The sequence below is a fragment of the Glarea lozoyensis genome, assembly GCF_000409485.1.
Source record: "Glarea lozoyensis ATCC 20868 chromosome Unknown GLAREA12, whole genome shotgun sequence".
Classification (NCBI taxonomy): Eukaryota; Fungi; Ascomycota; class Leotiomycetes; order Helotiales; family Helotiaceae; genus Glarea; species Glarea lozoyensis.
Genome location: NW_007360986.1, coordinates 674,340 through 696,713, shown reverse-complemented (window position 1 = coordinate 696,713; position 22,374 = coordinate 674,340). Strand labels below are relative to the sequence as shown.

The 22,374-nt window shown below is 46.6% G+C and overlaps 7 protein-coding genes across 7 annotated transcripts; 6 read left to right on the top strand and 1 right to left on the bottom strand.

Annotated features, from left to right (window-relative positions):
* Positions 1-1,420: 1,420 nt before the first annotated feature.
* On the top strand, positions 1,421-2,158 carry GLAREA_10670 (uncharacterized protein; the record flags this gene model as incomplete). The annotated part of the gene is made up of 1 exon (XM_008079771.1): positions 1,421-2,158. One exon carries the CDS (start codon positions 1,421-1,423, stop codon positions 2,156-2,158), a length of 738 nt encoding a protein of 245 aa, XP_008077962.1.
* Positions 2,159-4,139: 1,981 nt separating this feature from the next.
* Positions 4,140-4,787, top strand: GLAREA_10669 (uncharacterized protein; the record flags this gene model as incomplete). The annotated part of the gene is made up of 1 exon (XM_008079770.1): positions 4,140-4,787. The coding sequence occupies one exon, from the start codon at positions 4,140-4,142 to the stop codon at positions 4,785-4,787; it is 648 nt and encodes a 215-aa protein (XP_008077961.1).
* A 1,649-nt stretch (positions 4,788-6,436) lies between these two features.
* On the top strand, positions 6,437-6,871 carry GLAREA_10668 (uncharacterized protein; the record flags this gene model as incomplete). Its single annotated transcript, XM_008079769.1, has 1 exon — positions 6,437-6,871. One exon carries the CDS (start codon positions 6,437-6,439, stop codon positions 6,869-6,871), a length of 435 nt encoding a protein of 144 aa, XP_008077960.1.
* Positions 6,872-7,264: 393 nt separating this feature from the next.
* GLAREA_10667 (uncharacterized protein) lies at positions 7,265-8,489 on the bottom strand (the record flags this gene model as incomplete). The annotated part of the gene is made up of 4 exons (XM_008079768.1): positions 7,265-7,295; positions 7,343-7,893; positions 7,955-8,231; positions 8,281-8,489. 4 exons carry the CDS (start codon positions 8,487-8,489, stop codon positions 7,265-7,267), a joined length of 1,068 nt encoding a protein of 355 aa, XP_008077959.1.
* Positions 8,490-8,808: 319 nt separating this feature from the next.
* On the top strand, positions 8,809-14,152 carry GLAREA_10666 (P-loop containing nucleoside triphosphate hydrolase; the record flags this gene model as incomplete). The annotated part of the gene is made up of 2 exons (XM_008079767.1): positions 8,809-12,504; positions 12,551-14,152. The coding sequence occupies 2 exons, from the start codon at positions 8,809-8,811 to the stop codon at positions 14,150-14,152; spliced, it is 5,298 nt and encodes a 1,765-aa protein (XP_008077958.1).
* A 2,568-nt stretch (positions 14,153-16,720) lies between these two features.
* Positions 16,721-17,810, top strand: GLAREA_10665 (Zn2/Cys6 DNA-binding protein; the record flags this gene model as incomplete). Its single annotated transcript, XM_008079766.1, has 2 exons — positions 16,721-16,812; positions 16,892-17,810. 2 exons carry the CDS (start codon positions 16,721-16,723, stop codon positions 17,808-17,810), a joined length of 1,011 nt encoding a protein of 336 aa, XP_008077957.1.
* Positions 17,811-21,714: 3,904 nt separating this feature from the next.
* GLAREA_10664 (uncharacterized protein) lies at positions 21,715-22,301 on the top strand (the record flags this gene model as incomplete). Its single annotated transcript, XM_008079765.1, has 2 exons — positions 21,715-21,739; positions 21,880-22,301. The coding sequence occupies 2 exons, from the start codon at positions 21,715-21,717 to the stop codon at positions 22,299-22,301; spliced, it is 447 nt and encodes a 148-aa protein (XP_008077956.1).
* Positions 22,302-22,374: the final 73 nt, after the last annotated feature.

Here is a 22,374-nt window from a genome sequence, read left to right as displayed (position 1 = left end):
ACAAACAGCTTGAACGTCTACAACCAATCCTTGGGAGATACAAACTATATTGAGGAGCATGCAGATTCCACAGAAGCCAACCAGAGGTCTCACCAAAGATGTCATGGGAGATGGTGAAGATTTGCGGTGTGCAATAAAACATGCCGGTTTGAGGCGGCTTACCTGTTGTGCGTCGGACAGATTTATATTTGATAGTCGAAGCCAAATTACTGAAGGAACTATGGTAATGAATAACTCCGGATGATTGTAAGTCTAATAAGCTTTGAAGGTTATAGCTAATCAATGCCTAGGTAGCTCGTGTCTGCTATTTGGGAGCACTCATTTATTGCAAGAGTGTTTCTTTGGCGAAGACAGCAATATGCCAACATTTTCCAGCTCTAAAATACCTTCCAATTGTTTTAAAACTTTGCTGTCTATGTTGGCTAATCAGATAACAGTAAGAAAGGCTATTACTGGACGAGTTTCTACTGCCTATGTCGACCTTTTCGCGCCGGGCTGATACTCATGAATGATTTTGACACTGGTGACATGTTCAATTTCTCTAGAGTTGCCCGTATAGGCGAATATCATTCTCGGAACGCTTTTTGTATACGAATTACTAGCGCATCTCGACAGGAGTACTTTCAGTGTATCAATTTTCTGCCCGAAAGAGCGACTCGCACTGCAATTTTCCGATTGTGGTACGAGTTTTCATCGGGCAATTTACCAGAGTTGGGTGGTTTAGGGAACCTGCGAACTGAAGCGAACCTCACCGGACAGACGAAACCAACTGCTCCTCGATAAGTTCAGTGCTGGTCAGCCCTTTGCTTTGTCGAAAACCAGCGCTCAGATGGTTCTTTAACTCCTGTCGGTAGTAAGTACCTGCTACGTCGCGCATAGCCCTGTATAGTACTTTCAAAGCCTAGTCTACAAAACTAGTACTGTTTAGGGCAAATTTTTACAGAGTACGGTGCCTCTAAACTAGTACTATTCAGTGTAAACTTTTACAGACTAGGCTGTGAAAGCACCATATAGGGCTATGCACGACGTACCAGGTTCTTACTACCAGACAGGAGTTAACTCATCATGAAGAAGGCCGAATCATACATCGAGCAATTATTTGTTCTCGGTAGGTAACAGTCCCGTTGCCCCGTGGGGAATTTCCCGGTGGCCCCAGCTGTGCCGTATTTGGAGTCTTGGCTGCTTACGGAGTTGCAAATCGCGATCTCAGAACCCCTTTTATATCTATGAGAATCCCGCGATCTTGTGCGAATCTTTTCTGATTCCACAGGTCTCAATTGCGACCCAACTGTCTCTACCGGCTCTGTTTTCCACCAAAACACATTAATATCATTGCATCTACTTTTTCTGCTCTCCAAATCAACTCAGTCCTATACAAGTGGAACAAATCAAAGTCTTTTGGAGCAAACAATCCGTCATAATGGCATCCTCATCTTGTCCGCCAATCCAAAGTTTCGTCAATGATAAGTCTTTTGATGTTTGCGCCTTTCCAAACTTGAAAACAAACACACCTGTCAAGATGGCACTGAGCACATGCTGTACAGCGGCAAACACCTTCGAGTCAGAAGACGGCTGCTTTGTCTACTGTGGTGTCGAGACCGCATCGGATGCCGTGTATTTGTCGAATTGTCTTGTTGACAAACTGGGTATTAGCATATTCCTGAACGAAGGTTACCTTCAAGACCCACAAATCTTCAATGGAACAGCAACAACTACAAGAACAGGAAAGCCAACTGGTAAGATTGCAACCACCTGGCCATGGCCATCTGAAGCCGTGACAGCAACTCTCTCGGAACAGGGAAGGGGAGCAGTCACTACTGTCACTTTCGATTCTTCGTACTGGTCAGAAGCTTCTAGTGCGTACATCAGCGTATTGTCAGAATACGACAACAGCGATTTTGAGGCCAGCACCACTGGCTCTATACCTATTTTGACGGGCACCGGGCCTGTTAACACTGGAGTTTCTTCGACTGGCACACCAAATACTGCCGCTCCACAAAGTACTGCAACTTCCGCTTTAACTGGATCATTCGCTTCCACTGGCACCAGCGCGGCGGCACCAAGTAGTACAGCTTCTGGGGCCACCATGTCGAAGTCGCGTGCTTCGTTCGGCGCTTTGGCTGTCGTCGGATTGCTGTTTTTGGTAGCTTTAGTATAGGAATAGGTCAAGGCTGTGTACGAAAGTGTAATGACAACACTAGCCATTAGCTTTCTGGAAGTTGTTTCAAAATCCTGCCCTACAGTTGGCCTTCCAGGAGAGAAAATTTTCACCTCCTATATAATTACCACATTAATACCCAACCAAATTTGCTCATCTAGAAGTCATTCTTGAGACTCTTTCTCTGAATCCAGCACCCAAACTAATTTCATGGCTGGCTATTGGAATTTTGACATGTCTTTCGGCATTCGAAGGGTGTCTCAGAGCCTTACTCACGGTCTGAACTTGTGAGAAGTAATATGTTATGGAGGGTGGACATACTTGTTGTCTCCTTTCTGATCAACGGCTTTACTCTGTTTGAAAAAATGATTGTAATGCACAACGGATCCTATGGTTTCACGGAACTCCAGCCACTGCCAATCTAGCTTTCAACATGTTGCTTTCGACAGCTTAAGCGAGAGCTATCAACCATGATGAATCTACCCAGGCTTTGCATTCAACCAACATAACGAAAATCCTCCCAACAGCCAAGATATGCTGCGGCTTGTTATAGCATCGAAGTAATGGTCGCTATTGGCTGTGGTTGTGTCTTCACTCCTGCAACAACTTTAACAAACCTCGCTTGTTGTTCATATGTACATGGTAAGACTCGAATGAGCTAGCTTCTAGAGTTGCGCCATAACATACCTAGTACTTTTGAAAGAACACCGAATTGTGATCTTCGCCAAATTCGTCTGAAGAACTAACACTTTGTGTGGTTCTCTTCTTTCAGTGATCACGTAAGTACATTAACACTCTGGAACATAAAACGCTCAGCCTACGAAAAGTCCTCGGCGCATGAAATGCTACCAGCAAAATTTCTTTGCACGTCTTCGGTCTTCGAGTATCCTATCCACTCACAACCAATTCAAGCCAACGCTTTCTGAAGGATCACTAACACCAACAAAGGTCGCCGCCACGCCAAGAGTAACAAACATCATGAGACACGCATATTTACGAGTGCGCTTAGAGCCTCAGCCCTATTTGACCTTGCATATCGCTGATCTATCCGGTAGCGAGAGCGGGAACGGGGAGCCGCGAGATTGAAAAATATGGGGGACGAGTAGGAGGCTTAAACCTGGGCTTGTGTCGTTGTGAGTTGGCTGACTGGCTGTGAGAAAAACCAACTCTTTCTTGAGAAATTAAATTTGTATGGAATTGTTATGGTATTGCTCTTAACAGTTAGAAATTTGGCCCCCAGAGGCGTGTTTAAGCGAGGGGTCACACGATATCAAACACTGTTGTATGTCAACTCTAGTCAGTTGATTGACGCCTCTACTGTGTTTTGTAACTCAGTCCAGCACAAAATGAGTTCTTACAGGATATATCACCTGAGCGTGATGATTTGGCCACTGCAAATTGGGTCTTGACTCAAGACCAGGAATAGCTTCTTGGCTGCAACTTGGAATGGCGCAAGAACTGGTTCGACTTGTTGGATATGAATCCCAATACAACAATTAATCTTAAAGAAAACAAACTGTCAATCCACAAATAATACGTGCTATCTGCATTGAACTTATTTTCATTCGAGGCAGAATATACGTTAATAGGTTTGTTGTTGGTTGGCTCGCGAAAGGATCGTGGCGATGATGCCCGGCTCGCCAACAAATAAGCTGCATGTTGACCCTCATAATGACCTCCCAGCGATCAAAAGCTGTGTTGATCTAAAATTGCCCCAACATAACGCATTTGTTGGTGTTTCGTCGAGTTGTGTCGCCATTTTGACAGCCCAGGGCACGCCACTCCGCCTCAACTTCGCCGTACCGGTATTGTCCCATCAGAGATTCTATCATGGCAAGCTTGTTGAGATATGTGGATGTAGAAGTATAAAGGTCAGGTTCCTCGCCTTCGTCAAAGAAATCCACCATCCTCAAGCTTAAACATCCTTCACTACCTAACTCGCATCCTCATCTCACCACCATCCAAGCCCAATATCCTCAAAATGACTACTTGCTCTCAACCAGCCAGCGAACTTGCACTTGACCCTATCTTGGGGTCAAATGTGTGTCTCATCGCCAATCAAGAAGCCAACCTGCAAGTACAAACTGCTTTTATCACTTGTTGTGGACAGGAAGGATGGAGTGGAAATGACGAGGGTTGCGCTACATACTGCAACACGGCAACCCAAGCAGATGCGGATGAGTGGACAGCGTGCATGAACTACAGCTTGTATCCTATTTTACTTGACGCACTCGACTCGTCTTGCAGCGACAATTTCGCCGAGCCATTGAACGGCATTCTACCAGCCAATGTAATTCCCACGACTTGGAGAGCAACGGCCGCTACTGCCGAAGCAACTCAAACTGGTGGAAGTTCTTCTTCAATCGCAGTTTCCTTGACAACCTCTGTTCCAGCAGGATCAAGTTCGACTGCCGCACCAACTGGCTCCCCTTCAGCATCTGGTGCAGCCGCTCCTCCATCAAATAGTACTATCACACCACCTTCAGTAACCGCCGCTCAACCTTCGACTACTGCTACATCCCCACCAGCAGGTACCAACCCGCCGTCTAGTAACGCCAGCGGAAGAGCCTCAATCTCCTATGGCGCCACCGCTCTCTTCGGTCTCGTTTTGTTTACATTCGTGTTGTAAATGACTCAGAAATAGGTGATTGGATGATGTTTTATGCGAGATGGGAGGTAGATCAAAAGAGAGGGCCAAGGAAAGAGTTTTGGGTTGGAGTTTGTGGTCTTTTCAGCGGTGTTGATATCGTGGTCGTTGGTCTGCATGGTTCTGCAATTTATTGAGCTTGTTCTTCATAACCTCGAGGTGTTTCATTCTCTGTACCAAAAGTCATAAAATGTTTTACTAAATAGAAGGATTCAAACCCAAATTCAAATGAGTCTTTACCAAGATGTGTAACACAAGTGACCACAGCATGAGATACCAACCACTTCGTTGCAGCTCGAACGTAAAACATCGGAATTATTGGCAAGAAAATGCTTTATACAGTTTCAAGAACAAGTAGAGCAGAGATGTAGTGAAAAGAGTATGAAATCCACATACTGTAAACATATAGAGGTACAGGCTTCGAGAAATCTGAAGGGGGCATTTGTGGGTTCAGTAAGCGAAGCTTGGCGTAAATGGTTCTCCCATACTTGCAAAACACTGATGAAAGCAACCTGCTTTTCTAGTCCAATAAATAAACGGACGAGTTGTTTCCACTGAAGACTTCCCAGAGTTTGAGACTCAGAGGTAGAACATGCACCATCTTTTGAGAAGTGGATATTTGACGAAAATCGGTGCAGTGAAGTAGCCCATTCAACTAGGTTGGGCCGCGTGAATGTTCTGAGGAAGGAACACTGAGATGAAAGTTCTTTGAGCAGACGACGGTCAACAGCTAGACAGATCGAAATGCGCTCTTGAGTCGCTTCGATTCTGCCACTTTTCCGCATTACCAGCTCGTCGCCACATTCTCCCGAGGTATTTGACAATGTCTAGTATAAACAAAACAAAGCTGATATCTACCTAGTCATTGACCCCATCAGCCTCGCCAACCCTATAATTACGACTCGAATAAAATATGACTAGAGGACGAAAGCGTAAGAAAACTGACGCGGCGGGGTCCTATATTGCATTGCCCAACGCAGAGAACATCGGCATCCACTGTCAGTGTCCTGGCTTTCAACATGCCACCTCTGCGGATTGCACGAATGAAGAACGACTGAAGGAGCATGTAGAGGTCACCACTAGGTTCGTTCCCACAATTTCCTGCTCAATCTTATAGGAAGTCCTGTGGCTCCCGCATAGTTGAGAGTGCGCTGACGTGTTGAGAAATTAGTGTTTTGATTGGCAGCCGCGCAACCATGGTTGTTATTGTCGAGGGAGAAGAATTCCATGTTTGCTCAGATCTGCTGATTCTGAATTCCACATTTTTTGCAGAACGTTTGCTCGACCGCAGGCAACGCCAATCGCCAGCTTCACCACGTCAATGCGGAAGCGCCTTGCCAACCCCGAACATAAAACAAGAGCCGTTACAAGTCAGGAGGTGGGAGGATGTAGAAATCTTTGGAGACGAGCTACATCGTATTCCTTTATTATCATCCACCCGAAGCAGTGTTTCTGCAACACCGTCACAATCAATCCCTCGAGACAAAATCACTCTCTCAAACATCAAGCGCGCGGATTTCGTCAATTATCTATCGTGGTTGTATTCGGGATAATTGACAGACGCTGCGGCAGAACTCTACCCTGTAGCGGAGAAAGTGCTACACACTCCACGGTTATGGATGTTAGGAGAGATGTTAGGAAGTCCGTCTTTCCAGAATTTCTGCATCGAACAACTGCGCTATGATTGCTGGGAAGAAGTGGCAATACGGAATACGCTTTGGCCTACACCAGACCAAGCTCGAGATATATATTGGATCACTTCACCCAAGTCAACTAAATACGAGGATATGAAATACGAGGGGGAGAGGAAGCATAACCAGCTCCGCAGATTCGTTGCCAGTGTCATCGCAGTCATTCATCCCTTGGGACGGTTTCAGGAAGATGATAAGTTGTATCATGACTGGATGAAGGTGGTGGAAGAAGTCCTAGATATCGGCGACGACATTTTTCGGGCCAGCAACGAGAGCTGGATTGACGTTAAGCCTTGGCACAGGGGGCTGTTTAATGTCGAGGATACGCCGATAAGACAGCGTTGGAAGGACATGGTAGAAGGTAACAAGAGATGACATTCTAAAGATGTCGGAATTCGCGACATATTCATCGAATAGTCTGCAGATGGCACGTTAGTCACAAAAGATAAAGACTAGTGTGGATTTGTACAATACTTTGATAGCAATCACCGAAGGGAATTTCGAATCATGATGTTGGAAGGATTTAGTGCTGGGCAAAGAACTTACACAATGTCTATTAGGTTCGGCAAGATGGTTCGACTGTCCGCAACAGATTTCATGGGGGAGTGGCCTTGGCGAGGGCATTTTTGAGATTTGGCTTTGAAGACATCTAGTCTATGCTAATCGCTGCCAATATTTCCATGAGTATAGCGTCGGCAATAAATATAGGAAGAAGACTGAAACGCCTGTGTGAACCCGAAGGAAGGTTCTTTATAAGTATACAATTAATCAACCCCTATTTAAGGTATTTCCAGAGCCCCTGTAATGATTAGCTTTTTCCACTGAGGTAAACATCTGCAGACTTACTTCGGATTCTGCTCGACATATTCATCCCACTCTCGAGCCTTCAAAGTCTCCTCGTCCCCCTTTACATAATTATCCTCATCCGGTGTAGGTGACCTCCCACTCGCTTCCCCACCGCCCTCGATAATGCCACCTCTTGCTCTTTCTTCTTCTAAGTACTCATCGATAGTCATCGTCGGCAGATTATGGCCAGCTTTGAACACCCCGTCCTTAATCGTTTGCCTACTTTCCAGTAATGTGAAAGGTCTAAGTGGCTTTCCCGCTGAGCTCAGAATTGGGCCTTTATTAGCTGATGATAAGACATTTCGACGATCGAGCTTGTCGGAATAGTCCGCATCTTTTCCTCGTATGCCCATCCGTTCGCGGTAATCTCGCTCAAGCTGTTCGGGGCCCGTAGGCGGAGTCGGAGGGGCCATGGCTAGAATCTCAACCTCGAGATTTAATGATTCGAGGGATTGGAAAGTGGAGTGAGTGCAAAGATTTATATTCGTAAGTTGGAGTTCACGGACAGCGTCTTCGTCATTTTCAAGATAGGCTGGGTTTTGAGCGAGAAACTGAGGATCGATTAGTAAACCCCTCCAACCATCCACCCACAAGTGCTATATCGCATCGTACCTCGAGCTTCTTTTTGAGTTCCTTTTCCTGCTTAAAGTTTGCAATTTTGGTATTCCGCCGCGCATTTGGATCTGATGTGGCGATCGTAGAAAAGGAACTAGGCTCTTCTAAATACCTATCATACAGCTTCTTATCTTGTTCGTTGAGTATTCCATATTGATCCAGCTGTCCAAGGTATTTTTCGTAAAGAGTTCGAGCAGTTTGGAGGGTAGATTTGCGGTCTTGGCTGGAAACTCGTAGGATTAACCCGGCGAGATGGTAGTTGATGAGGAGGTATCTGAGTTGATCAGAATATATTCCGGTGCATCATAGCTTAAAAAACGTACTGGAGATCACCAGAGACTAGATCTTCGAGCGTCTCATTTGGACTGAAGAGTGACAGTCGATCGGCGACCTTCAGACATTCGGAATATGTTTCGATGGCGGCGAAGAGGTTCTGTTGATACTCCGCTGTATTGCTGTCCCAAGAGGACTCGATAGCCTTTCTCTGACTTTCAGCAGAGTTGAAGAGCGACTTAATGCTTTGTTCTGCCATTTCTTAGTGATCCGTAATGAGATTCGTGGAGGTTGATTCGGTTGCGAAATATGTCGTGGTAAGAGAAGGTCTGGAGCTCAAGACAGCTTTGGTGGGGCTGCAAGGTCCCGAGACATCACGATGCGCCACGCGATTGAACCTTTTCCTTCGCGTCTTCTCCCCCACTTCCATCTCTCTATCAGTCTCCGCCAGCTCAAGACCTGCCACCATCTGATTGCGGAATGCAACGAGGTAAAACACAATAACGACGTTCAACCTGTGTACACGTACATCAAATCCCTTTCTTTTATTCCCCGATCTATTCAATGTCTACTCCAACATGACACGGGACGGTTACTTGCAGGATCTCTGCTTGTTGACCGATGATTGTTTGCTACCAATACTTGACCAAGAAACAGCACTAATTAATAACAGCAACTCAAAATTACCGTTACTATCATGGACTTCGATTGATATATCTCAAGTGACTCTAGAGCAGCTGAAACAAATTGATGCTCCCGAGATCAGCTCAGCTCATGAAAGCAACGAATACATCACGGCTTCTGTTGACTACAATGTCGGTTCCCTTCACAGCATAGGCAGCGAACGAGAAATTCACTCCCTGATAAGTTTCGACAATCATCTCTCTGAGTCATTCCAATCCGAAATCTCTTCTCTTCTGGACACCTTCGTCGACAAACTGCGCTTCCCTTCACCTTCAACAATTTTGATTCCTCAATCTCTCAACAATATCACGAACCTTGCCAGTCTTCCAAAGGACAAGAATCCGTTCGAAGGCTCATCTGAAAACTTCCAGTCGCTTCCGAGAATGGATCTGCCGATGGACACTACTCCAACTCCGCACCCTTTCAACCCTATCCTTCCTCAGAGATCGACCGTAGATGTTATTGCTGATTTAAAGCGTCAGCTTCACCATCCCAAAGATGCTGCCAGCACAGGAGATACTACCGCCGCTCCTACTGAGCCCAATGCATTCCTAACATTGAACAACCCTGCCTCGGAGAAGGATCAGAAAGTTGCCACCGAATTGACAACCCAAGATGATGGAGAACATTCTTCTGAAGATGATGATGAGGAGGAGGAAGATGATCATCCAACAACAGGGCCAAGAAAGCTGACAGAGAGAAAGCGGAGGCTCCATGCCATTGCTGACAGTTGGGTTCAGGAATCGATCCGGAACCCTTCCAAGGACATCAAGGTGAGCGCAGAGGAAGAAGGGAGTCAGTCTACTAAATGGCTCGTCAACCAATACGAAAACCGCGAAATCATTTCTACACCTCGCGAATATCAGCACGAGCTCTTTGAGAGAGCAAAGGAGAAGAATATAATCGCAGTCTTAGACACGGGATCCGGCAAAACCTTGATCGCCGTGCTCCTTTTGCGGCATATCCTTGCCCAAGAGCTCGAAGACCGAGCTATAGGGAAACCGAAACGTGTTGCCTTCTTTATCGTCGACTCGGTAACACTGCTCTTTCAACAGCATGCTGTTCTCAAGGCCAACCTCAGCCAGCCGATGGATATATTCTGTGGTGACATGGGCACGAACTCGTGGAAAAGAGCACGTTGGGAGGAGAACTTTCAGAAGAACATGGTCATTGTTTGCACCGCAGAGGTCCTGCGTCAATGTCTCCACCACTCCTATATATCAATGGATAGAATCAATCTCCTCATCTTTGACGAAGCTCATCACGCCAAAAAAGACCACCCCTATGCCCGAATCATCAAAGATTTCTATTTCCAGACACCCAAAACATCTACACTGCCAAAAGTCTTTGGGATGACAGCTTCGCCCGTGGATGCTCGAGTTGACCCCAAGAAAGCCGCCGCTGAACTCGAGGCCCTATTGAACTGTGAGATTGCTACCGCGGCGGATACTAGTCTTTTGCAACATGCCGCCTCGTCAATGCAAGAGGAGGTCGTAGCATATGCGCCGCTCCGCCCCAAATTTGAGACGCCACTGCTGAGCCAAGTGAATACTCACCTGAAAGATAGTAAGGTCCTCAAGAAACTCCTCCTATTTGCGGGTGAAGCCACACGAGAGTTGGGCTCTTGGTGCTCTGACGAGTTGTGGCGATTTTGCACCGAAGATCAAGAGTTCAAAAAGCTCAAGGCGAAGACCGAACGAAAGTATCTAGAGCGGAAGAATACTCCTTTGGAAGTGCTGCACCAACAACAAGCAAACCTAGAAATGTTACAAGCTGTTGTCAAGTCGCACGTCTTCGAACCACCAGACTACAAGGATTTCGAGAGCCACACATGTGTGTCCAAAAATCTGTCATCAAAAGTTTCTATCCTTGTTTCATATCTGAGAGAACGCTTTGAACGTCCGACGGATGACAAGTGTATCATTTTTGTGAAGCAACGGTTCACTGCTCGTGTGCTCTACCAATTACTTTCTCACAATAACATCCGCACACCTTACTTATTTGTGGGTGTACTAGTTGGTACTCGAGTAAGTGAGGCTGGAGATGTCAACTCTTCGTTTCGAGAACAGGTGGTGACAATGATGAAATTTCGAAAGGGCCTCCTGAACTGTCTTATAGCTACATCCGTTGCAGAGGAAGGCCTCGACATTCCAGACTGCAATCTAATTATCCGCTTTGATTTGTATGATACCCTTATTCAGTACATCCAGTCCCGAGGGCGTGCTCGACATCAAAATTCTCGGTACATTCACATGATTGAGTCTGGAAATTGGGATCACCAAAAGACTATACGCGAAGTTCGCCTTAACGAGGGCATACTGAAGAATTTCTGTAACCAGTTACCCGAGGATCGTAAGCTTACAGGTAACGACTTTAACATGGACCATTTCCTGGCCAAAGAAAGAACGCATCGAAATTTTGTCCACCCAAAGACCGGCGCAAAACTAACATATAAGTCGAGCTTAAGGGTTCTTGCCAACTTCGTGGACTCCCTTCCTCATGGACCAGATATGAACCTACACGCTGAGTACGTGATTACGGTTCAGAACAAGCAATTCATTGGTGAAGTTGTTCTTCCGGAAGAATCACCAATAAGAGGAGTTGTTGGTCGTCCAGCTTCAACAAAGCAAGTTGCGAAATGCTCTGCAGCATTCGAGACCTGTCTCCTTCTCATCAAAGGAAAGTACCTCGACGAGTTTTTGCTCCCAATATATACAAAACAACTACCCGTGATGCGCAATGCCTTACTGGCAGTTGACTCCAAAAAACGGGAAAAGTACGACATGAGAACTAAACCAAAGCTATGGTCCTCTGGAGAAATAGCCGATGAACTTTTCGTGTCGGTTCTACGACTCAATAGCCCAGAATCTCTCGGCCGCCAGTCACAGCCTCTCGTTCTTCTTGCCAGATCACCCATGCCAGCTCTTCCTTCATTCCCCCTTCACTTTGGTGGTGGAAAACACTCCTATGTTCAATGTAACCCGCTTTCCAAGCCGCTCAAGGTGTCTTCAGAACTACTCACGCAAATCAACTCGTTTACGCTGTGCGTGTTCGAAGATATTTTCAGTAAACCCTTCGAGTCCGATACCTCGAAAATGCCTTATTTCCTGGCACCCCTGAAGGAAGATGGTATTTTAAACCATGACGGAGATCCTTCCAACATATTAGACTGCGAAATCCTCACAGAAGTGCACCAATATCAGCTTCAATTCCAAACTAAAAGAGTGAATGAATTCAAATTCTGGCAGAATGAACCGGATGAATTCTTCAAAGACAAGTACATTGTTGATGTTTACGAGGGCTCACGCAAGTTCTGGTGCAAAGGAGTCGCTCCTCAGTACAAACCTCTCGATCCGGTCCCAGATAATTGTGCCCCTCGGAAACGTGACAAACAAAAAAAGGCGGAAAATATTATGGAATACAGTAAGAGTCTGTGGAAGAAACATCAGGTAACCCTCGATCCCAATCAGCGAGTTTTCGAGGCGGAACTTATCCCGTTGAATCGAAATATGCTGGATGAGAGGGAGACAACGGAGAAGAAAACGGCGACACGTTGCTTTCTTATTTTCGAGATTCTCAAAATATCTGCCGTAAGTTCTACAATCGTCCCTTTGAGATCATGACTAACTCTCCCAGCTACCTGCTAAAGTCGTCTCGATGGCCTATTTGTTTCCCTCCATCATCCACCGAATCGAAGCATACCTCGTCGCTCTTGAGGCCTGTGAGCTGCTTAAGTTGAATATTCGTCCCGATCTTGCTTTAGAGGCTGTTACTAAGGATTCTGATAACTCCGGCGATCATGATGAGAAGAAGATCAATTTTCAGCACGGCATGGGCAATAACTATGAGCGATTAGAGTTTCTAGGAGATTGCTTTTTGAAGATGGCAACCTCGATCTCTTTATACGGTACCCATCCCGATCATGATGAATATGCGTACCACGTCGACCGCATGATGTTGATTTGCAACAAAAACCTATGCAGCAATGCAATCAAACTCAGACTCTACGAATACATACGATCTCAAACGTTCAGTCGTGATGCTTGGTATCCTGAGGGGTTAGTACTGAAAGCGGAAAGAAGGGGGAAAAAGATCAGTGTAATAAAGAGCCACGCGCTTGGGGATAAGACAATAGCAGATGTATGCGAGGCTCTCATCGGTGCAGCTCTACTGTCTACAAATGATCCTAAAAATATGGACAACGCAGTCAGAGCCGTCACTGAACTTGTTTGTAGCGAGAATCATAGCGTCACTTCATGGTCCGACTATTACAAGCTTTATCGAAAACCAGAGTTCCAAACGAAGGTTGCAACTGAAATGCAACGAGACCTTGCCCGACAAGTCGAGCACGCGCATCCTTACCACTTTCGCTGGCCACGACTGCTCCGATCGGCGTTTATCCACCCTTCTTACCCATATTCTTACGAGAAAATCCCTAGCTATCAGCGTCTAGAGTTTCTCGGGGACGCTCTCTTAGATATGGCTTGTATCAACTTTCTGTTTCATCAATATCCTGGAAAGGACCCTCAGTGGCTCACCGAGCATAAGATGGCAATGGTGTCAAATCAGTTTTTGGGTTGTCTCTGCGTCGAGCTTGGTTTCCATACGCATTTACTGATCTTCAATACTGCCTTTCAAAAACAGATCAGTGACTATGTTACGGAAATCACCGAAGCCAAAACCCAGGCACAGGATGAGGCACAACGTGCTGGCAAAGCTCGTGAGGATTATTCTCCGGACTACTGGATCTCTGTTCGGCCGCCGCCAAAGTGCTTGCCAGATATTGTAGAAGCCTACGTCGGGGCCATGTTTGTTGACTCTGAGTACAACTACTCGGAAGTAGAAGGATTTTTCGATGCTCACGTCAAATGGTACTTCAAGGATATGAGTATCTACGACACCTACGCCAATAAGCAGCCCACCACCTTTTTGACTAATTTTCTCCAGGTCAGCATGGGCTGTATGGACTGGGCTATTATTGGAAAAGACATACCTTCTATTGATGGGAGCAAGCCAAAGACTGCGGCAGTTGTCATCGTTCATGAGACAGTTGTTGCGGAGGGCCGAGCCGAGAGTGGTCGCTATGCTAAAGTTGCAGCAGCAAAGAAGGCTCTGGAGATTTTGAAGGGACTTCCTACGAGGGATTTCAGGGCAAAGTACAGATGTGTTTGTAAACCAGCTGACATAGAGGAGGTGCGGGCGATCGGTGACTTGGACTTACACGGTACGGCAATCTGATCTCAAACGGGGCTTGCATTGCTTACCATGACCGAACTTACGACCTTACGAGCTACGCAGAGATGATGAAGGCGGCACGGTCACTTCCCAAAAAAACCTTGGGAAGCGAGGATTTTGCTGACAGATGGAGTGATACTCCGTCAAATAATAAAGAATTTGATATCTTTATTTAGAAGAGCGCTCTTTAAACGATGACTTATACTTCACGGCACGATTTGCGTTTGTATCTCCTCCGCGCCGTCTGTGGCTCTAAATACAATTGCAAAATGGTTTCTGTTGGCTCCTTCGCGTTGTTGTTGGTTTTTTTGGCCTTTCCTTTGCCGGTTTCTTGCAGCGTTTGATGATGATATAGTGCTATAGACGCATGTACTTGGCCCTGTACATGCATATTTACTCCGTCCTAACCAGAGACGCCAGAATCCCGACAAGAATGAGCACTTCGTCTTACCATACGGAGGTGGTGACCCCATTGCCGAGTCCAAATTGCATTCTGACTTGTTACGCTCTAGGATTGCCATCGTCGCCGACCTGGGCACTTTTCTGATCTAATTATCTCCACAATTAACCTCTCATACTTCCTTCAGATTCTGCTGCTCGCTTCACTCGGTGAGGCTCTCGTGGAGGTGGGCTGCTGGCACGACTCCATGGAGCTCTGGACATGGGCGTGAGGGGCACGAAGTGCACGAAGGGGAAGGGCTAGGAGGCTAGGTCACTCGGTCAAGGTTCGTCGCTTAACCCTGCTCGGATGTGACTGTCCTTCCGTCCTCTTACCGTGTGTGGTTAGGCTGTGGTTAGGCTCGAGTTAGAGTCTCCTACTGCTCGTAATCCCCCTCCAACATGCACCAGGCGGCGCACCGTGCGTACAGACTGAACGAGTCGCACTTGTCTGCTTCGAGCTGGTGTCGCCAGTCACCAGCGTTCTGAATTGTATACGAGTAGATCGGCCTGTCGTGCGACTTCCAACCATGGTGGCAGCCGGCCCAGCGAATAGTAAGCGCTTACTCGTTTGTTTGAACTGACCTGCTCTCTGAGTCTCCTCCTGTAGGTTCCCCCGTAACCAGTCCGCCATACCGCCATACCGCCATACCGCCATACCGCCCTACCGTACCATCCCGGGACGCTGGCCAGAGCGTGGCTAAGCTGGACAACAAGTATCGCTCGAATAGGCTCAAGACTCCTGCGCGACTGCTGTGTGTGTGGTCACCGCGCTCGTCTGCCAGTGGCCGGCCACCGCCAATTGCCAGATGGAGCAGATAACGTGGTGTGGTCCTCTGAAGATTCCAGCCCTGGGGTCAACGGCCATGCTGGTGAGCGGAGGAGTGGAGTCCCTCATGGACTATCGAGTCTTGCCTGGAGTCCTGGACGGCGTTGACGCTGGACCTACCTGCCTGCAGCCTGACAAAGCGTGGGTGTGCAAGAATGATTACGGGAGAGCTACCTGTACGAAGGAACCTGTCAGACGGCGTTTGAGGATGCGGTGGGGTTAGTGCTAGTGGAAGGATTTGTTCGAGAAGCCTCCTGTGAATGGCTAAAAGATGCGACATGTGTGAGAGTGAGCGCGAGAGTGAGCGCGAGAGCGAGCTCCTCCTGCTCACAGGCAAAGGTACTCATTCGTAGCTCTGACACCGTCGCTTCTCTGCTGTGCTGACCTCTCTGAGACTCTGACCCGACAACGCGGGGAGGGGCGCGCGGGTGTATCATATAACCGCATTCTGCAGGTTACTCGAGTACGGAGTCCAGTACAAGATGATAAGTCCCCCCGGTCTGCTGGAGCAAACGGTGACACTAACAAATTACAGACTCCAGAGCAGGGGCACTGGTAGGGTTGAGTTTACCAAGCGTCTATCGAAGTGTGGTAAAGTGTGGTAAATGGTGATCTGCCGTCCTCTTCTGTCCGTTCTGTCTTGCTTGGTCGTAAGATCCTTGGAATCTGCTTTACGACGTCTCCTCCACACCCTGGCCCGCAAGGATCGTGGCCCAAGTGAAAAATCTCCTGTTGGTTTGTTGTTTGTGAGAGATATTCGAGTACCCGCTTTGAAGTCTCCAATTTACATACACTTTTGCTGTTCGTTATGACTTGGAGCTTGCACTGCACTGCACTGCACTTGCCTTGCAGACTCCGTACGGGGAACTGGGTTGGTTGATACGTACGATGAAATTTCGTAAGTTTTGCTTCCGCTTGTTCGCTCGCGCTGTTGGCTAGAAAGGGTATATCAGACGCTTTTCTCCCAGCCCACCACCTCCACCCCCTCGTCGTATACAATTACTTTTCTAAGAAGTCGCGCCTCACTACTCCACCTCGTCCTGTTGACTCGCGATCTCTTGGCATTCTGCATTGTTTGACGTGGTAATATTCAATTATAAGCACTGCATCCTGCCCATCCAGTCTTCGATTTGTCGCTTATGTTGGCTTGCTGAATACGATTACGTTGGGGGTCACGATTTGCTTTTATTTGAAGGGAGGGAAAGTCGACCTTTTCTCACAGGACATTCGGTTCAATAATTGAACCCCCTTTGGTCATTATCGAGCATTGAATCTTCGACTTTTCTGGTTACAAGTGCGGAAATATGGGCGATAGGACTGAGAACAGCGGGGAAGTCAAGGTTCGCAAGACGCGAGCCAGCAAGCCCAAGGTAAAGACTGGATGTCAGACTTGCAAGTATGGACCCCACCTACCCCACCTTGCGTACAGATGTCTCTATATTAAATTCTGAAAATGCTAACGAACGGGGAAATAGAATTCGAAGAGTAAAATGCGATGAAACTAAACCAGCATGTCTTCGCTGTGTGAAATTCGGTCACCAATGCGATGGCTACATCAACAAAAACCCTACGAAACCTTCTTCGGGCTCCCCTACATCTGGCTCTCGAGTTCTGGTCCCAAAGTCTCCTTCTGGAGGTGTAAGTCCCGTCATTGAAAGTAACAGAGCGTATGCCCGAGATGGATCAAGCTCGAGTCCACGTTTGTCCGGGAGCGACAGACCAATGCCGAAATTATATCCTGCACCCGCGCCAGAAAGAGGCTATCGAGATGAAGGTCTGAGGCAGCATCCTGTACAGATTACAGAAAGACAGGCTGGCGGTCAGATGGTAACTGGGAACAGAGAGGCGGAAGCTTTTGAGAGATTCTGTACAGCAACAATCCCACCCACTTCAGCATCATATGCGGTATCGAGACATACATGGATGAGCGTTGTATCGACTGCGTGTAGAGAATCAGAGGAGATATCCAAAGCGGTGGTGATGCTCGGTAATTTCGGAGAAGCAGGTGGACGCGAATGGGGTGGGGTGGGGACGTTGAAGCACTTTAGGGAGTGGAGAGACGAAGATGGATGTATGAAAGCTTCCAAAGCGTGGAGTGTGGGCAATTCGAGACAGAACTCGACAGACACGAACTCCCTACCCTCCTGGCGGGATCAAGAAGAAGAAGAGACCGGTGCACTAGGCAGAGAAGTGGTAATAGGATTGAGATGTCTGAGGGAGTGGGCATACAAGCAGCAGGCACAACAACATCATAGAGACGACGGTGTTATTGCAGGTCTGGCGAAAAGCTTAGAGACGAGAGCTTTACTGTATGCTCTACAGATATCCTGTGATGCCAGAGATCGAGAAAGAGGGAGAGATGACGAGGGTAGTGGAGACGAGATGGAAATGTGAATTGTTGTTGTTATTGTTATATTATCTTGGAGTTAGTACAGATATCAGTCACTGGAGCCAAACTGGTTGTAGATATGGGACTTGCATAATTATCATGAACGGATGGCAACATTCATCTATGGCATTTTTAGACGAAGTGTCTCTACAACACAGCTAGAAACTTGTGACACTTGCAATTGTACCCAGTTGTAACAACAAATTTGAATTAGGGTATGTCTCATATGCACTAGTCTGCTACTAGTAACATTCAATCGTCTGTATGCTTAAAAATGTCAGACTTCAACGTATTTCGCATGGTTCGCATTTCGGTCTCATTCACTGCCCAACTGCTTGATCAAGCCGACTCATTCCTCATTGTCTTAAACGCCTTCCAGAGCATCCTTACAGGAAGTTCCGACTTAGTCACTCCAATATCAGAATTACTGTTTATCAACAGCAATGACTAAGTTAAAATGCATACAACATACAGGATCATAAGCTCTCAGAAGCACTTATCATCGCCACCGATGTAACCTCAACAAAGCCCTACTTGAGCGTCGTATCCCGTTTCTAGAACCTTATCATACATCTTCCAAATGAGGCTCTGTTCCTGGCCCTCGCTTCCGGAACAGTCAGCCACCATTCTCACTCATCTCACCTTGCCCAGCTCTTTCACCAGTTTTAGTAAGTCTGACTAAGGGTACCCACCGAGGCATTCTAACGACAGTGGATCGGCGAAACTCCAGAACGGACCGAGAATCACGTTTACGAGGCTCGTAAGATCAGGGAATGTTCCTCCAATCGTGTTCGTGTCTGCTTCTCTTTTCAAGTATGGTTATATCGGCCCGCAACCCAGGCAGTCTCGGAGATATATCCCAAATCCCTTGACAGATTGGTGAGTTGGTGAGATTTCAAGGAGATGACGACGAGGAAAAGGTCCGTATGCGCGCGTCCCAGGACGCGTTCTTACTGGAACACTCGTCTCCGAAGCGGTGCAGAAACACCCGGTGTCTCCCACTCGACTCGTAGCTTCGATCCAGTGATGTGACTTTGCAATTCCCAGCACTCAGGATCTAATCTCTTATAATACATCAATGCCCAAACGTAGCTCGCGAAGTAGCCAATGGCGGGGAGTGGAATCAAGGACTCACCGAGGAGTTCCAACGCGGACGAGGCTGGCTCCTCGAGGGTTATGTAGCAGTTGATAACCAACTGTAATGGACTTGAATGCGGTGTATAGGCGGGTGCATAATGAGGCCTTTGCATATGCGAAGACGCATTATAACCGTTGTATAAATGCTGTTAGTGCTTGGCGCCTATGAGATCTTCAGGCCCGTGTGAGGCGGGTGTGTGTAACACACGCCTTCCTTGATACGAGTATTGACTGCTCGTCTTATTGGTTGGTTGACCAACTGCTTGTTTGTGAGGCAGGTAATAGCATGTCTAGTTGCTGGTTGTGAGGGTACCAGAGTAAGTCCTATACTTCTGCGTTATTATGATACGATTATAAACGATCTGTCTGACATTAAATAAATTGCTCTTTTGGTATTTAGAGTAGCTTGCTACACCTCACTCCAATGAAGAATGGTCTTTAGCAGGCACGAGGGCCGCTATTGGTTCAATCGGCAAAAGATAACGTTTGAGAAAAATGAATGTTTTCTTTTAATTTATTGCACTAAATTGTTCTGCTTTAGACAATTTCTATTATAGTTCTAATGAAGTGGAATAGGCAGGAAGATTTGTCAGACTCTTGGTATCTCCAAAAAACATCCAGATTTCATGACTAAAAAAGGATTCGTCCCAACAAGTCTTACGAGTCTGTAGTCGTCCCCACTAAAAGCTTATATCCCTCGACTAAGCTTTCATCGTGACTGCGCTTCACTAGTGCTTGTTCAATATATCGTACAAGAAAAGAGCTCTAATGATTGACTAATCTTCCTGAGAGGAACGCTCGTAAAGAGACCATACAAAAGGACGAAGCCGGGGTCTTTGCAAACATGCCAACATGTGTTGTGACTGGCATTGTCACATTGTTGGGAACCCAATCCAACAAGGCTCAAGCGAATAATACGTCTATCTGTCGAGTCGCACACATGCAGACAGCACAACGGTGAAGTAGATTGTCAAAGCCACAAAAGATAATCGAGTCGAACCTTGCCAATCGAAGGAGATGAGAAACTTCCTTCTGCCTTGTATCTCAACCACTAGATTGAAGAACGAAACGGTTATGGAGAGCCGAGTAGGACAAGTGATGAAGATGTCTCAATACGTCATGAAGACTATGCCGTATACCTACTTCGTTGCCTGTACAACGTGACTCCATCCCAACAACCTTCCTGCATTTCGTTAGTTGACTACTGTATATTTTGAGGCGTGTTGCAAGCAGTTGTTTCCAATTTGACCTCAACATAAGCGAGAAGTGATTGTTGGTATTCTCCAACCTTTGCAAAACTGGGACAAATCCGGTGTAGTGTTTAATATGTTTGGAGAAATGCTTAATGTACGTTACGATCAGACACCGAGTCCATTTTATACCAATCAGTATGCGAAAACCCGGTTGGTGTCTGGTAACCGCTGGTACTTGGGGTATAACAGGCTGTGATGAGGTACTTGTTGGTGAAAAGAGCGCTGTTGTACGCGGTGTGAAATGTTTTTCGTCTGAGACATCACTTAGACAATTGACGTATCAATCCCGGAAGACGGTATCCTATTTGTCCCAGTTCTCCATCTCAATTTCGACGGGTAAGTTTTGAAATCGCTGATGTTTTGATGGAGAAAAACGTCTGCTTGTATTCTTGAAGCCAATTGTTTTGTTCTGATGTGGATTCAGGGGTTCAGTGCTCTGAAGCGAGATTTAGCGAAGCGGTTCGGTGACTGCTTCCAAAAGCTACCTTTAATATCCACTTATTATTAGTCGGGCTCGTCGTAGTTTTGTATATTGACAAGAGCTTACGAATTGAGTTTCCACGCATCTTGGTTTGAGATACACCAAAACTTAAATTGCATCTGAAGAAGATATGAAATGGGATGGCAAAACCTCATCTGGCCTGTGCTCAAGCTCAAGCTCTCCACTTGTTCCGGCAGTGCAGGAGCCAAGAACTCAAGAAAGCACTTGGAGACTAATCTTGCTTTTGCAGTATCAAAACTCTTCGCAGACGTCATGTTACCAGATCTCAAATCCCATGTAGATGGTTATCTAAATTAGCTCCTGTTTCGTGTTCGCACAGGATGAAGAAGATAGACAGACAGTACATCCTTTTCGCCACTCACATCACCTCTAAATGCCGTGTAAATCAAATAGCACACCACCAGATATCGGCCTAGTGAGTACTATTGAGCTATATTAATTCGCAAAAAACACCTCAGAAGAAGTGTGTAGCTCCCTCCCTGTGATTCGCTTATCCGTATCATATCAAGCTTTCAACCACTGACGACGAGCAATTCCCAAGGCTGGGCATATCTTAGAGATCTCCTTTCCACTCATAAATTTGCTAACAACCAGACGCACAGCCTCTTGAAAAATTGGCAATGATGCCCACCCCGAAACTTCCGGCCTTGTTGCAAAGAAAGGAAATTTGTCTGAGAAATATAAACCTGTTGCACATCTCCGCTGGGTTTGTGATATCCCGTGTTGTACTTGTACGTTTTTTCCTCCTGACGTATCAACATATTTATTGTACAAACTGCGAGTGTGATCCTTCTGTTCAACATCTTCCACGTAATTTGCTGCACTCGTCTTACTTCGCACATCTATATACATCGTTATCAAAGCGAGTATCGTTGATTTATTGAGGAGCTTTCGGTGCATTTGTTCAAGCGGTTACTACAAGTACGATTGAATATCATAGTATCAGGTCTCAATAATTCTGAACATTGCATCAAAGGCCTCGATATCAATCGGACCAGAAGATACTGAGACGCTATCATGGCTGCCACAAAAACCCAACACAGTGAGTTGTTGCTACATTTCCCATGTACTCCTTCTTGGCTGGGGACTTGTACGCTCTTGGCAATCCATCACGAAGAACTTTGCGGCACTGCTCCGTGACAAGATATAGGGCAACTTTTGAACTAACATTTGCGTCCCCAGCTATGAGCACCAGATTCTGGAAACCTTCAAGTCCAGCACCCGACCCATTCGCCGCACTACGCAAACCCGAATTCCCGCCCACAGTCGACGCGAAAGGCCATCTCATAGCCAAGGACAGCAGCGCGAGTCCGCCAGCAAGCCCAGCGAGTTCCTCTGGGAGACGGTACTCTGGAGAGACCGGTGATGAATGGGGCACGCAGAAGCGAGATGTCAAAGAGGCGTGCTTTGACATTGAGAGTCTAGATGCGAGTAAGACACCACCATCAAGGTTTCAGCAACGCAAAGGCAGTATCTATGCAACCCCGAATTCAAGAGATGGGCATGTAGATCGGAATCATGATCGGGATCATGCGTATCATGAGAAGTTGGCTGAGAAAGGGTGGGGGAAGAAGGATCGAAGGGGAAGTAAAGCTTCGATTTGAAGAAATATTCTACAAGGCGCTTGTTATGTATTTTTAGTCGCGCCTGAAAGGTTGAAAAATTTAGCGATAATAT